General features: G+C 34.3%; 1 protein-coding gene across 5 annotated transcripts in view; it reads left to right on the top strand.

The window, feature by feature from the left end:
- Positions 1 to 15,699, top strand: part of SUCO (SUN domain containing ossification factor) — a 94,685-nt gene that overhangs the window by 32,115 nt on the left and 46,871 nt on the right. For 3 of the 5 annotated variants that reach the window (XR_015246061.1, XM_086693944.1, XM_086693945.1), the window contains exons 4-9: positions 1,887 to 2,041; positions 3,810 to 3,947; positions 4,173 to 4,323; positions 7,559 to 7,682; positions 8,366 to 8,502; positions 9,541 to 9,608. Coding sequence is in view for 4 of the 5 variants with exons in the window: in XM_086693944.1 (XP_086550070.1) it covers positions 1,887 to 2,041; positions 3,810 to 3,947; positions 4,173 to 4,323; positions 7,559 to 7,682; positions 8,366 to 8,502; positions 9,541 to 9,608 (773 nt within the window). In the remaining variant the exon portion in view is untranslated. The remainder of the gene's footprint in view (positions 1 to 1,886; positions 2,042 to 3,809; positions 3,948 to 4,172; positions 4,324 to 7,558; positions 7,683 to 8,365; positions 8,503 to 9,540; positions 9,609 to 15,699) is intronic. The other 2 variants (XM_086693946.1, XM_086693943.1) reach the window with 1 other exon arrangement.

The following is a 15,699-nucleotide window of genomic DNA, read 5'->3' as shown; positions in this document are numbered from 1 at the left end:
ATACATATTGGATTTTGGAGACTTAATTAAAAAAAAAAAAAGTATAAACTATCTCATTGATTTTTTTTTTACATTGAGTACATATTAAAATGATAATGTTAATATTCCTTTTCTCAAGGCCTCCACCATAAAATACAAACTATTTGTATTCCTTTGTGAATTTTTCATTTCAGTGTAAATAATTCCCCAAATGATCATATTTTGTATTCTTTGGACTCTATACCTTGTGTTTCCTTTCTGCTCCCATATTGGTCCTCTTTTTCTTTACAGTCCTCTTTCTTCTAGTCTGTAATAGTCCATAGTTTCTGTTTTCTTTGAACTGAGCTTGAGTACCTCTCACTTGATAATTAATAAGCATTAAATGTCTACTGTGTGCTATGGAACATGAAGATCAAGAGAACACAGTTCTTACTCAAGATGTTTATAGTATACTTGAAGAAGAAGAGACATAAATAAGGCAATTGAGGTGTTTGAGGTGCTGTATAGAAGAGAATAGTGGAGGCATAGAGGAAAGGGAAAGGTTAATTCTATTTAGTATTGGTTGTGGGAGAGAATGTGCTGATAGAGGTTTCTTTTTAAAAATTTTTTTTTTCTTTTTTTTTTTTTTTTTTAAATTTTTTTTTTCAACGTTTATTTATTTTTGGGACAGAGAGAGACAGAGCATGAACGGGGGAGGGGCAGAGAGAGAGAGAGACACAGAATCGGAAACAGGCTCCAGGCTCCGAGCCATCAGCCCAGAGCCCGACGCGGGGCTCGAACTCACGGACCGCGAGATCGCGACCTGGCTGAAGTCGGACGCTTAACCGACTGCGCCACCCAGGCGCCCCTAAAAATTTTTTTTTTCAATGTTTATTTTTGCGACAGAGAGAGACAGAGCATGAACGGGGGAGGGGCAGAGAGAGAGGGAGACACAGAATCGGAAACAGGCTCCAGGCTCTGAGCCATCAGCCCAGAGCCTGACGCGGGGCTCGAACTCACGGACCGCGAGATCGTGACCTGGCTAAAGTCGGACGCTTAACCGACTGCGCCACCCAGGCGCCCAAGAGGTTTCAAATATGAGTGATATTAGGTAGATTTCAGATTGTGTTTTGGAGGGGTGAATGGCCCAGAGCATCATTGCTCACTGAAGGAGCAGTGAGAATCATGTATTGCATTGTAATTGTACTTGTGTACTTGTGTGTACATGCTCTGTGTTGTTCTTTATTTATGCACGTTATCTTTTTTTTAATATGAAATTTATTGTCAAATTGGTTTCCATACAACACCCAGTGCTCATTCCAAAAGGTGCCCTCCTCAGTACCCATCACCCACCCTCCCTTCCCTCCCATCCCCCATCAACCTTCAGTTTGTTCTCAGTTTTTAAGAGTCTCTTATGCTTTGGCTCTCTCCCTCTCTAACCTCTTTTTTTTTTTCTTCCCCTCCCCCATGGACTTCTGTTAAGTTTCTCAGGATCCACATAAGAGTGAAAACATATGGTATCTGTCTTTCTCTGTATGACTTATTTCACTTATATGCACGTTATCTTCTAAACTGCTATAGGGCAAGAAGTATGTATTGTACTATTTTTCATATTTACATATGATTTCTTTGTTGCTGCTAGCATTAATTACAGTAAGAGGGAAATATATGTGGGCCCTGATAGAAAATAGGAAAGAAGGAAGACAGGTTTCTTTGTCCTAGTTTGTGAAATGCCAGGAAAAATGGCTAGAGCTTGTATTTTAATATGAAATGTATTCCTTGGGGGGTAATGTTAGAAGAAAGGATTTTTATAAAAGTACATTCTTGGTACTGTCACTTTTGAGACATAATTTTATAAAATCCTGTATAGCTAACGAGATAATGTATTAACCTCCACATTTAATGTAACTTTTTTTTTTTTTAAACAGAATGCAGAGTCAAAAAAGTTAAGTCCATCTGTGATTGAGACACTCCCTCCAGTTGATCTACATGAAGATTCTTCCAGTGTAACTGTGGGCAGTGAAAACATTGAAAATATTTCCAGCTCATCTACCTCAGAGATCACTCCAATCTCAAAGCTTGAGTAAGTCATTACAAAGAAAAAAAGAGAATCTCATTAGATTAATGATGGAAAAATGTCTTATCACATAAGGCAGCTTGAAATTCAGATTTGAAGTTTAGGCTATGTAGCAGACCTAAGTTATGATGCCTTGTTTTGCATAATGATTTTATTTTAATGTAATGGTCTTATGATATAACCAGTGTTTATTCTGGTTCCAAACTCAGTGAAGTAGATCCTAGCTATGAAATCTACATCCCATAAAGTGAGGTTCTACTTGTTTAAGTAACTGCTTATTTGAGTAATCTTCCTTATAATTATCAGATTCAAATGTCAGATTATTCACTTCCATCAAGTATTACTGCAGCATTCCATTGGTAGGTCTGTCTTTTTGCGAATAGCTCCCTTGTTCAAACTTGATAGTAAATACTCAGAATTTGTAGATCTAAGGTTTCTTTAATTTAGAAAATCGATTATGTACTCTTCTAGCTCCTTACAACAACACTACAAAGAACAAATTCCCTTCATACTGCATTAATCATTTCCTATATCAAATGAATTAATATATATTTAAAAATTGGATAGGGTAATATCTGGTACATAATAAAAATATATGTGTCAGTTAATATTATTATCATTACTTTTTTTAACTATAAGTAATTTTATTTTTATTTTTTTATTAAAAATATTAAATTTTAAAAAAATGTTTATTTATATAAATAAGGCTCCAGGCTGCGAGCTATCAGCACAGAGCCCATCATGGGGCTCGAATCCACGAGCAGTGAAATTATAACCTGAGCTGAAGTAGGACACTCAACTGACTGAGCCACCCAGGTTCCCCCCCCCCAAATTTTTATTACTGTTTATTTACTCTTGAGAGAGAGGGGGGGGGGGGAGGGGGAGTGGGGGAGGGGCAGAGAGAGAGAGAGGGAGATAAAGAATCTGAAGCAGGCTCCAGGTTCTGAGCTGTCAGCACAGATCCTGTCATGGGGCTTGAACTCACAAACTGCGAGATCATGACCTGAGCCAAAGTCGGACTCTTAACAGACTGAGCCACCCAAGTGCCCTATCATAAGTACTTTTAAAAACACTTATTCTTCTCAAGAACTTAGGGGGCTGGGGTGAAGGAGTTTTACTTAAAGATGTTAGAGTTTTCATTTAGGTGTTTATCCTAGGTAAGGAAGAAAGAAACAGAAGACAGGCTTAGAAATAATGGACAGTATTTAATAATACTTATTCCAGAAAGAATTTAAGGCTAAATATTATATATATAGACAGTACATCTTATTTTCCCTTTATCCTGAACATGACTGCTTCGTGAATTGGAAGTGAGTAGCAGAACATATTAGGGTATGTGTTTTTTAAGTGAAATTCTAAAAGTGTCTTAAGAACTTCAGTTGAAATGTTAATAGAGATAATAGATTATTTTTTGATACTATAGGCAACAACTAATATTGGTAGAATATACTAACCTGGAAAGGACCCATTAGGAAGATGCAGTTAAAATAAATAATTTTAAAATCTTATTTTTTATGAGACCAAGCACTAATGTATGATATTTTGTTTTAAAACTTAGCAGTTAGCTATTTAAAGGCCAAGGGCATTAACAGATCAAGAGTCAGCAGTTGACTTTATGTGATTTGAAATAAGTGAACTCTTGAAAACAGCCTGCCAAACTGTAAAGAATTCTCCTGTCTTAGATTATGTTTTGAAAATCACTAATACCATTTTTAACTTATGCCACATTATGTTCTTTGAATTGCCAGATTGTATTTTTTGTTTCTATTTTTAGTGAAATAGAAAAGTCTGGTACTATTCCTATAACCAAGCCAAGTGAAACTGAGCAGTCTGAAACTGATTGCGATGTTGGTGAGGTTCTTGATGCAAATACTCCGGTTGACCAGCCTTCCTTTGTTAGTCCACCTGAAAGGTGGGTGTGAGCCATTGTTTTCCCTTTTATAATTCTGTAATAATAGCAGTGTCATGTTTGAATGGACTTTGGTGCATACTTAATTCCACTTTATGATATAGAGAAAGCTAATCCCTTTGTGCTCCTTTCTTGGTTTACTTTGTACATGATAGTTGTAACAGATTAGATTGCATAAACTTGTTATTCAGCTGAAATTTTTTAATATGTCTTTTTGGTTTCAAATAGCCTTGTTGGCCAGCATATAGAAAATGTGTCATCTTCACATGGCAAAGGAAAAATAACAAAATCAGAATTTGAATCAAAGGTTTCAGCAAGTGATCAGGGTAGTGGTGATCCAAAATCTGCATTGAATGCTTCAGATAATTTAAAAAATGAGGTAGGTATATAACTTGCACTATTTCCTACTTTATTATATGTATTTTTATTTTTTGTTAATCTTGCAATTTGCTAACCATATTTGCCATAAAAACAGGGATTATGTAGTTAATGAGGAATATGGAACTGAGGAGTGAGCTGTGCTTTCTGAGAGCAAGTGGTCTCCAGTATATTGTTCATACATGAAGTTGTTCCAAATGTGAAATGTCTTTGGTATTTTATAATTAAGTGGTTTTCTGCTACCATCAGCTGTTTGATACCAGATATATAAAGTCCTCATTTAAGCATTTTCTTGGAGAGCTATATAGAAGAAGGTATGATTGTTAAATTTGAGTATCTGCAGTATATAAGCTTAACTCCATATACAGTGTTAAATTTAGGCTCTTCAATGAGAATTATTAAAAAAAATTTGTTTTTAATATTTATTTACTTTTTAAGAGAGAGAGAGAGAGAGAGAGAGCACACGTGCATGTGCATGAGCAGGGGAGGGGTAGAGACAGAGTGCAAGTGGGGAAGAGACAGAGAGGGAGACACAGAATCCGAAGCAGGCTCCAGGCTCTGAGCTGTTAGCACAGAACCTGAGGTGGGGCTTGAACTCACAAACTGTGAGATCATGACCTGAGCCGAAGTTGGACGCTTAACCGATAAAAGGCTGTAATTTTTAACTGTATTAATTACCTCCTAAATAAATTAATATCCTGGAAAAAAGTGTCTCAGCTAGGTACATTTTTATAAATTGTGTTCAAAGTAGGTTTTTATTTAATTTTTTTTTTTTCAACGTTTATTTATTTTTGGGACAGAGAGAGACAGAGCATGAACGGGGGAGGGGCAGAGAGAGAGGGAGACACAGAATCGGAAACAGGCTCCAGGCTCTGAGCCATCAGCCCAGAGCCCGACGCGGGGCTCGAACTCACGGACCGTGAGATCGTGACCTGGCTGAAGTCGGACGCTTAACCGACTGCGCTACCCAGGCGCCCCTCTGCTATATATATTTTTAATAGCCACATACTTTATTAGTCAGTTAGTTTGTTCTGCAAAACACTCCAACACAGAGGTTGTATGGGAACCAATTTGCTAACTCTTCCTTAGTATTTGCAATATATGCAACCGATAAGGATTACTGTCAACTACAAAGACTACCTACAAATCAGTAATGGAGGAGAGGAACAATATATTCAGCAAAGAAAATATCTGAAATAATCAAGAGATTATGGGTATTTGTATTTGTGTAATTCTAATACTCTAGTGTATTAGTGTAATTCTAATATACTAGTGTCAGTCCTTAAAAGTTTGCTTTAATATAGTGAGTACTCGTATTAGGGAAAATGTGCCCTATACCATATAGCACATGTGTACTATATGAGACTTGTGCTATTTGGCAGAGTAAGCTGTCTAAATAAATATTGTGCACTTCTCTAGGAACTGTTTGTAAATATGTTATGCATTGTTTTAGGAATACAGAAATAAATAATGGAATGAACATCCTTGCATAAATTATTCAGCTTACAGAAAAAAATTACAAATTGAATTTTTGCCTTTCCCCAGTTATATTTCTTCCCCTTCAGATAGAACACGTATCTAAAATTCAGTGTGTGTGTGTGTGTGTGTGTTTAAGAATGTGTTTTTAAACTTTTTCCAAAAGTATTATTATAAACAATACATACTATTAGTTGGCATATTTTGAAGCAGTATAAAATGGTCTCATTCTTAACTATTATGTGACTCAACATTGTTTTTGAGATTTGTCTGTCAATTGTTTTCACTGTTGTATTTCACTACCACAATTTATCTGTTCTTCAATACATGGGTATTTAGGTTGTTTCTAATTTCTGGATATTATAAACAGTGCTGCCATAAACATTCCTGCATACTTTCTTAGTCACATGCGCATGTTTTCACTGATATTAATACATAAGAGTGGAATTACTGGCTCATAGAGTATGCACATCTTCAGTTAATATTGCTAAAATTTTTTTTAAGTTTACTTATTTATTTAAGTAATCTCTACATCCAATGTGGGGCTCTTACCTCATGACTCCGAGATCAAGGGTCACATGCTCTTCCAACTGAGTCAGCCAGGTGCCCTCAGTACTGCTAAATTTAGAACTCCCTTCAGCAGTCTAATAGGTGTCTTATGGTTCAACAGACATGCCACACTTGAACCTTCATCAGATTGGTATAATTTATTGTCTCTGGTTTTCATTTGCATTCCTTGATTATCGATTATTTTATATTTTTTCTTTGCTAAATTTATTGTTCCTCTCCTCCATTATTGATTTGTAGGTAGTTTTTATATTTGGTAGTAATCCTTTATTGGTTGCATATATTGCAAATACTTCTTCCAGCTTGTGACTTATTGTACCATGTAGTTTATGGTTTTGTGATATGTTTAATTTAAAAATTTTAATCCAGCCAAATGTATCAGCCTTTTTTTAATGATTTATTCTTTCTTCATCTTGTTAAATCCTTTCGTATATAAAGATTTTTCTATAGTTTCTTTAAAAGCTTTGTTTTTCTTTAGATTTTTTTGTGTTTCTTTATGTTTTTAAATCCACCTTAAAATTTTTATGAGAGTGGTAATTCCTGTTAAGGAATTTTTAGAAACAACATGCCATATCTAGAATTAGTTAGCTTTCTTTATTTTATTTATTTATTTATTTATTTTTCAACGTTTATTTATTTTTGGGACAGAGAGAGACAGAGCATGAACGGGGGAGGGGCAGAGAGAGAGGGAGACACAGAATCGGAAACAGGCTCCAGGCTCTGAGCCATCAGCCCAGAGCCCGACGCGGGGCTCGAACTCACAGATCGCGAGATCGTGACCTGGCTGAAGTCGGACGCTTAACCGACTGCGCCACCCAGGCGCCCCTAGTTAGCTTTCTTTAATGCATATATTATTTTAACTTAGATTTTAAGGTGGATGCATTACAACTATAGTACTTACTAATTTGTATGGTTTATGTAGAAGTAATTGCTTAGGGTATATTATAAAGTTTTTTACAGCCTAGCTTATATTGCAAACGTGAAGAATATGTTTTGTGATGCTTTGGTAAAAGATTTCAATTTTTTCAAGAGAAACTCAACTTTTAAGTAAACCAAACCTTTTCTTTTTACATTTTTCATTTTTTTGAAATATTGTCTATCAAATATAAAATTGGACTTTAATTTCACAAAAACATTTGTATATTCTTTTATGACTTACTGTTTTTTGTGTATTCTTTTGCATTTTTTTTCAGAGTTCTGATTATACAAAACCAGGGGAAATTGACCATACATCTGTAACAAGTCCCAAAGACCCAGAAGATATACCAACATTTGATGAATGGAAGAAGAAAGTTATGGAAGTAGAAAAAGAAAAAAGTATGGAAGCGTTGTGATTCCTTTTTTTTTTTTTTTTGAAGGGGGAGGACTGATTTAAATTTGCATTTCTGTCTACAGTTGGTAAAATAAAGCTTTTGAAAGCCTTTTAAAGGTGAAACTTACCAAGATACTGTTGGTTTCACATATATAATTTACCTGTGTATAATTATATAATTTTAATCTTAATTAAAACCCATTCTTGTAAATTACTGAATGAGGATAAAATAAGATAAAGTAGGCAGAGCAGTGGTGTTTATTTCAATTTATAAGGAAATTTGAGGCATGGAAACTTTTGAGTTATAAAGCTTTAAACTGTAAATGGAGTTGGACTAAGATATTACACTTTCTTTTGGCTATTTCAGAGTTAAAAATTCTTAATGTTAGAGATAGAAGGACAACATTCATCCTTAATAAAATATGTATGCACAATATTTTGATTCTCATGGATAAGTTTCATTTTGAGAGTAGACATAAATCAAGTAATGTGGATTTTTGTAATTTGTTTTTTAGAAACATTTTAAAGTATTAAAGTAAAGCAGTTTGAATTGCTTAATGGGTTTTGAAAATATTCTCTTAAGCATTAAAACCTGGTCTTCACTAGACAGCAACTTACTGCTTTTGTGATCATTGTTTCCTGGGAGTATTTTTAATCATAATCATCACATATATATGTTTATAATAAGGTTTGTCTGCAGGTCAGTCAATGCATCCATCTTCTAATGGAGGTCTACATGCGACAAAAAAAGTCCAGAAAAATCGAAATAATTATGCCTCAGTAGAATGTGGTGCCAAAATTTTGGCAGCTAATCCAGAAGCCAAGGTACTTAACTATAAATTTCTTATATATGTATATATAAGAAACTACTAACTTGATTAAATAAAGGCAACTGTTTGCTCAGAAATCTCTATCTATATCTATATTATTTTGCTGAGAACTATATTTTAACATGAGCTATTTTTCTGATTCACTAATAAATGCAGGATTATGCTTTTAGAGACATTTTCTTGTATGAGTTCTTCTGTTGGTTGATACATTGTACTTTTTTTTCTTTCAAAGACTTTATTTTCTTCGAGCAGTTATAGATTCACAGCAAAATGGAAAGAACGGTAGAGATTTCTCATATACCCCTTACACCCACACATGTTTAGTCTCCTCCATTATCAACATACCTCCCACCAGAGTGAAACATTTGCTACAGTTGATTAACTTACACTGACACATTATTATCAGCTGAAGTCCATAGTTTACCTTAGAGTTCATCTTACTACATGGTTTTTGGGTTTGGGCAAATGTGTAATGACATGTACCCACCATTATAGTATCATGTAGAGTATTTTTACTGCCCTAAAAATCCTCTGTGCTCCACCTATCATTCCTCCTCCCCTCGACTCCTGGCAACCACCAGTCTGTTTAGTATCTTCATAGTTTTGTCTTTTCCAGAATGTCACATAGTTGGAATCATACCATATGTAACCTTTTCAGATTGACTTCACATTTTTAGCACTGAATAATACTCTGTTGTCTGGATGTGCCACAGTTTCTGTTCATCTACTGAAGGGCATTCATCTTATTTTTAACTTTTAAACCTGTTGAGATTTTAAAAAGGAAATAGCTAATAGAAAATCATTTTTCCTTTATGGTAACAGACATTTAATTTTAAACATTTTGTCATAAGGCTAACTTAACACTTACAGACATAACTGGTAAACTTCAGCCATTTTTATGCCTTCTTCTCAAATGAATGTTTTAGAATCTTAGTATTTGAAGATCTAAAAATGTAGAAATCCTAGAAGTCTTTAGAGTTGAAATAAATATTTTCCCATAAGTAATTTATTCCCTTCCCCCCTTTTAAAACAGAGCACATCTGCTATTCTTATAGAAAATATGGATCTTTATATGTTGAATCCTTGCAGCACTAAAATTTGGTAAGTAATATAAAATTTAATAAATTATGTACTTTAATCTATATATGTACATATATTATGGTAAGCTTTTATGTTAGGATTAATTTGTTCATGTAGTCACTTAAAAAGCATTTATGATTGACAGGTGCTGGTAGTATAATTATCTTAGGTCCTGGGATACAGAACTGAAGATAAAATGCCTTTCCTTTTAAGGTCACACCCACACACAAAAATAAGTCTAGTTAAACAATTATGAAATAGTATAAGAAGTATTGCTGAAAGGTTATTGTAGGAACAGAGATGATATATACCTGTGAGAGAGGATGAGAGGGTTTCCTAGAAGAGGTAATTCCTGAGCTGAATCTTGAAGGATTCATAGGAAGTCACAAATGAGGAAGGCAAAGGCATTCAGGAACTGTAAGGATAAGGAGACATACTAAAAGGAGCATATTTCTTTCTTCTTCTTCTTCTTCTTCTTCTTTTTTTTTTTTTTTTTGAGAGAGAGAGAGAGCACAAGTGTGTGTGAGGGGCAGAGGGAGAGAGAGAGAATCTTAAGCAGGCTTCACGCTGACTGTAGAGCCCAACACTGGTCTTGATTCCACAACCCTGGCTGGGATCATGACCTGAGACAACATCAAGAGTCGGACGCTCAACCAACTGAGACACCCAGGAGCCCCTTAGCTTAAAATTTTTTGAAGTTTATTAAAGACCACAGAGGTCAGTGTTTGTTTTAAGTAAGGAAGTAACGTGAGATCAGTGGTGTCTTAAGAAGGCTTGTCCTCAAAGGATGGCCTACAGCAGAATGCAGTTGGGAGCATGGAAACCAGTTAGGAACCTGCTTTAATTAAGGCATTGGCAGTTCAGATACAGAAGAGAGGGGGATATGAAAAATATAGCAGATAAAATTGGCAGCTCCTGGTTAGTAACTGGATGTGGAGAGAGTTATCTCGGAAATCTCCCAGGATTTTGACTACTACTTGGTTCTATAATTCTGCTGTTAACTAAGAACATAGGCAAAGGAACAGATTCATGGGGGGAAATAAGGTGTGCTCTACCAATAGTTTCATTAGATTTTTTTATTTAATTGCTCAAAAGCAGCTGTTCAAAAAAGAATTGAGTAAATCACCATCATACTGATTTACTAAAAATATATTATTTTTTTTCTTATTTTAAGGAAAAACTCTTTAAACTTTAAAGAGAGTGCTTATTTTCTACTGTCGGCCTTTGCTCCTTTTGGTACATTTAGGTTCATTTTGAAAATGAACACCAGATTATTAAAGTGTTTTAAGGGATAATTTTAAAAGCTCATTTTTCCTCATGTCATATATTAGATTTGAGGAAATGATTGTCTGCAATTGTAATTAAAATGTTAGGGGCGCCTGGGTGGCGCAGTCGGTTAAGCGTCCGACTTCAGCCAGGTCACGATCTCGCGGTCCGTGAGTTCGAGCCCTGCGTCGGGCTCTGGGCTGATGGCTCAGAGCCTGGAGCCTGTTTCCGATTCCGTGTCTCCCTCTCTCTCTGCCCCTCCCCCGTTCATGCTCTGTCTCTCTCTGTCCCAAAAATAAATAAAATTTAAAAAAAAAAAAATGTTATTTGGGGGTTTTGTTTTTATTTGTAAGAGCCTCTGTAGTCAGTAACAGACAGCTTAAGTGTTTATACTCCAAAATTTTGAATTTCAAGCAAAGACATGTTGGGATGAAGTTGTATGAAGTAGTCATAGCTACCCATTTGTATTTTAATGTTTCTGCCAAACAGCATGTATTGAGGTATATGTGTTTATTGCATATTTTGTGTTTGCTCATTCACGTATGTGTCTTTTCATGTAACTTTAGAACACCTTTAACTGATTTCACCTGATTGTAAGTAGGTTACTCCTCCTAAGGTATATTAAGACCACACAGTCTCACTGTAGTTTTAGAAGTCTTAATATCTGGTAGAACAAGTTTATACCTCTATTTATAGAGGTTATACCTCACTATTCTTGTCTCTTTGTTTTTTATTTTAAAATTTAGAGTCATCTTCTTGAGTTCTTTGAAAAATGCTGGCATTTTTATTGGTTGTATCAAATCTATAGATGAATTAAAGGATAATTGACATTCTAGGATTTTGAGTCTTTATTCATTTGTTCATTCGATTATTGAGCATGTTAGGTTGAACATGTTAAGTGATGCTGCTGGTGCTGGAGTAACATTGTTTCACAAAATAGACTGAGATCTCTGCCGTTGTGGAGTTTTTATCCAGAAAGATGTCAGTCCCTGATCACCAGTGAGATAGAGCATATTTTCATGTACCAGTTTTTCCTCTCCTCTGAAATGCTTATTTTATCCTATGTTTTCTATTGATAAGCTTTATTTTTTTAACTGGTTAGTAGAAGTCTAACTTAGCAGTTGTTTATCTTAGAAAATGGATACAATGTAACATTTTATCTTAGCTCTGGATGGAACATATAAATTATATATGTTGCACATATTTTCTCTAGTGTGTGAATTATCCTTTCAGTTTCTTATCAGTGTCTTGATGAATAGAAACTTTTAATTTTAATGTAGTTGTACTTACCTGTCATACAATTTTGGATTTGTTATATGTCAGATTTCTTTGGCATAAAAAAAAAAGATAACTCAAATTTTAAAATTCTACAAAATATTTGCCTTTCACATTTAGGTTTTTAATCCCAGTTGGATTTTTTTTAATATAGTATGGAGAAAGGACTCATTCTTCCCTCACCATTTTGCTGTTTAGATAATTGTTTATTCTTTAGTTCACACTTTCCCCTCTGATTTACAATGTACCTTTATCACAAAGTTTCCTTCTAAGCATGGGTTTGTTTCTCTATTCCCTGTTCTGTTCTGTTGGCCAGTTTATCGATGCCTGTAGCAACACCACACTTCCTTTTGCTTTATGGATCTCAGTACCTGGTAGAGCAAGTTTTTGCCTCATATTCTTCAGGACTGACTTGGCTGTTCTTCTGCTCTGCTTTTTCCTATAAATCTTGGACTTATCCTGTTGAGTTCCCCAAATGTCATGTCAAATTTTGTTTGGAATTTTATTGAATCTTCAGATGACTCAGATTTTGAGTTTTCTTATCCATAAATAGGACATATTTTTCTTTGTCTCTTAATGTCTTTCAGTAAGATTATTTTTTAAAATTTTCATGGTTGTATATCTTTTATTAAGTTCATTTCTGGGAAGCTATTTTTTGTTGCTATTGTAAATATATCTTAAAAATTATATTTTGTTGTGTATAGATGTCCAGTTTTTTATATGTGGATCTTAAACCCAGCTACCTTTTTATATTCTGTTTTTCTAATAATATGTGGATTATTCTTTAGGATTTCTGTATAGAAAATTGTAGCTTCTCTGCAAATTTTTCTTCTTTAAAAATTTTTTTAATCCTTTTCATTGTATTTTACTTTCTTTTTGTCATCTCATGCTGGCAAGTTCCTTGAGAAAATTGTGAATAGAAAGATAGTAGGCAGTATCCTCTTACTCCTTATTTTGAAGGCATTGCATCTAACCTTGTACCATTGGATATATTCTACGTTTGGAACTCAACTATAAACTCATCTGGGCCTATGGGAAGATACTAATTTTCTTTCAAGCATGTGATTTGAAAACTAAGTAATACATTCACATGGTTCAAACCCAAAAAGGATAAAGGAGTTACAATGAGAAATATCCTTCTAATCTCTGTCATCCATCTTCTTATTCAATGTTAAATTTTTAGATATCTTTTCAGTTTCTTTATGCAAATATAGACAAATTTATACAAATACAGATTTTTATACATCTTTTCACAGAATATAGTATATTATGCACACTATTTTTCACCTTGAGTTAAGTTTTAACTTAGTATCTGGTCATCTTTCAATTTTGTTCATAGAAAACTTTTTCATTCTTTTTGATAGCTGTATAAAATTTCATTATATGGTTGTACCATGACTTAACTAGTCTTCTGATGTTGGATATATGGGTTGTTTATAATCTTTTGCCATTGCAGTGTTACTGTAAATAAACTTGTGCATGTACAATTTTGGACTGGTGTGAGTAGATGGCATGTAGTATAAATGTTTAAACTACATTTAAAACAAATAGTTATATGACTAGGTTTTCTATTTATTCTTAAATTAGTTTTGGTAAATTATACTTTTCTAGGAATTGGTTTAATACATTTTTAAAGTTTTTATAATAAAGTTATTTGTAGTATACTGCTTAAAATTTTTTTTAAATCCTAATATTTTAATTTATGCCTCCTATTTAATCCCCACATTCTACTTTTACTTTATTGATTCCTTCTATCATACCTTTTTATTTTTTCCTATTTTATGGATTTCTGTTTGAAACTTTATTATTTTATATTTTCTTTAAGTTTAATCTATTGAACTAAATTCTTTTGAGATATGCACATTTAAGTTTATAAACTTCCTTCTTAATTATATCAACTAAATTTTGATACATGGTGTTTTATCACACTGCTTTTGTGTTTAGATGTCTGATCTTTTTTTTTTTTTTAATTTTTCTTTTTTAGATCTCAGATCTTTTAAAATTCCTGACCTATAAATAATTAAAAGAAGCATGTTGAAATTAGATTTGTCAACTTTTATATGTAGTTCTGTTAATTTGCGCAGAATATTCTCTGCTTCTAAGAAAACATAAAAGATGAGGCATAAAAATGAAAAAGCATTTTAAAATCAACTGAGGAATATTTACAACCTATTTACATTTTATGTATCATGCGGCTATTTATTAGGTGCATACACATGTTAGAATTGTTAAATCTTCTTGGTGAATTTACTTTTTTTTTTTTTTTTTAACATTTATTTATTTTTGAAGGAGAGAAAGAGCGTGAGTGGGGGAGGAGAAGAGAGAGAGGGAGACACAGAATCTGTAGCAGGCTCCAGTCCCTGAGCCGTCAGCACGGAGCCTGATGAGGGGCTCGAACTCACAAACTCACAAACATGTGAGATCATGACCTGAGCTGAAGTCGGATGCTTACCTGGCTGAGCCACTCAGCCACCCCTTTTAAAACTTTTTTTTTTATTGTTTATTTATTTTTGAAGGAGAGAAAGAGCGTGAGTGGGGGAGGAGCAGAGAGAGAGAGGGGGAGACACAGAATCCAAAGCAGTGAATTTACTTTTTATACCTGGTAATATATTTGTTTGAAAGCTTATTTTTTCTGATATTAATATATAGCTCATGTCTTCTTAGAAGTGGAGAACATTGTATACAAAAGAAAGAAGTGGGGAGAATTAACTTTTTATTTTCTTCTTAATACTCTTTCAGAGTATTGTCATTGTAAATAACAAGTAAAGTCTCAGTTTGATTTTCTTTAGTTCCCTCTCCCAAGGTTGTTTTGGTGGTATGGGAAATGTTTAGGCTTTGGAACCAGGTGGATTTGGATTTTGACTTTTAGCTTCACTGCTTGTTGGCTGCATGACTGTTAGGGCTTTTGATTTTGCTGCTTTAACAGAGACCGTGGAACTGTGGTTTAAATAAGAGATTTAATTTTCTTTGATGTAAAAGCTCAAGCTGGTAGGTAGTGCAGGAGTGTAAAAGAACAATGAAAGGACCCACACACCTTCTGTCATGTTCCTTTTCCTCCCCTGCAGGTGTTGACCCTGCCTGGGTTGCTGAAATGATTTATTCCTCCCACATTCTCATTACAGCCTGTAAGGCAGTAGAAAGCAAATGGAGAAGTAGCAGCTCCCGTTTAAAGGCTTGACCTGAAAATTGCACTTGACACTTCTGCTCACAGCCCATCCTCCAGAACTAAGCAGTATGGCCAAGACTGAGAAATACAGTGGCCATAAGAGCTCAGCTACATCTTGGAGGAGAGGTTTCTTATTAAAAGATAGACGAGAAGAATGTGAAGTAACCAATTAGTGTTTATTGAATTGTTTTATAAAATGGCGATGATAGTCTTTGCAGTGTGGTTGTAAGAATTAAAGGATGGATGTAAATCATCTAACATAGTATCTGACCCAGAGTAAGCATTTAGCAAGTTAGTTTGCTTCTCTTCATGAGCTTTTCTCTAAAACCTGATTGCTTTTGCCATCTCTTAGAACTTGGCTCTGTTGCTCTGTCATAAATTAAACACAATATGTTAATTTTAATG

The sequence above is a fragment of the Puma concolor genome, chromosome E4 (assembly GCF_028749965.1).
Source record: "Puma concolor isolate L17-30 chromosome E4, mPumCon1.1.hap2, whole genome shotgun sequence".
Taxonomy (NCBI): domain Eukaryota; kingdom Metazoa; phylum Chordata; class Mammalia; order Carnivora; family Felidae; genus Puma; species Puma concolor.
This window is presented reverse-complemented; position numbering and strand designations above follow the sequence as displayed.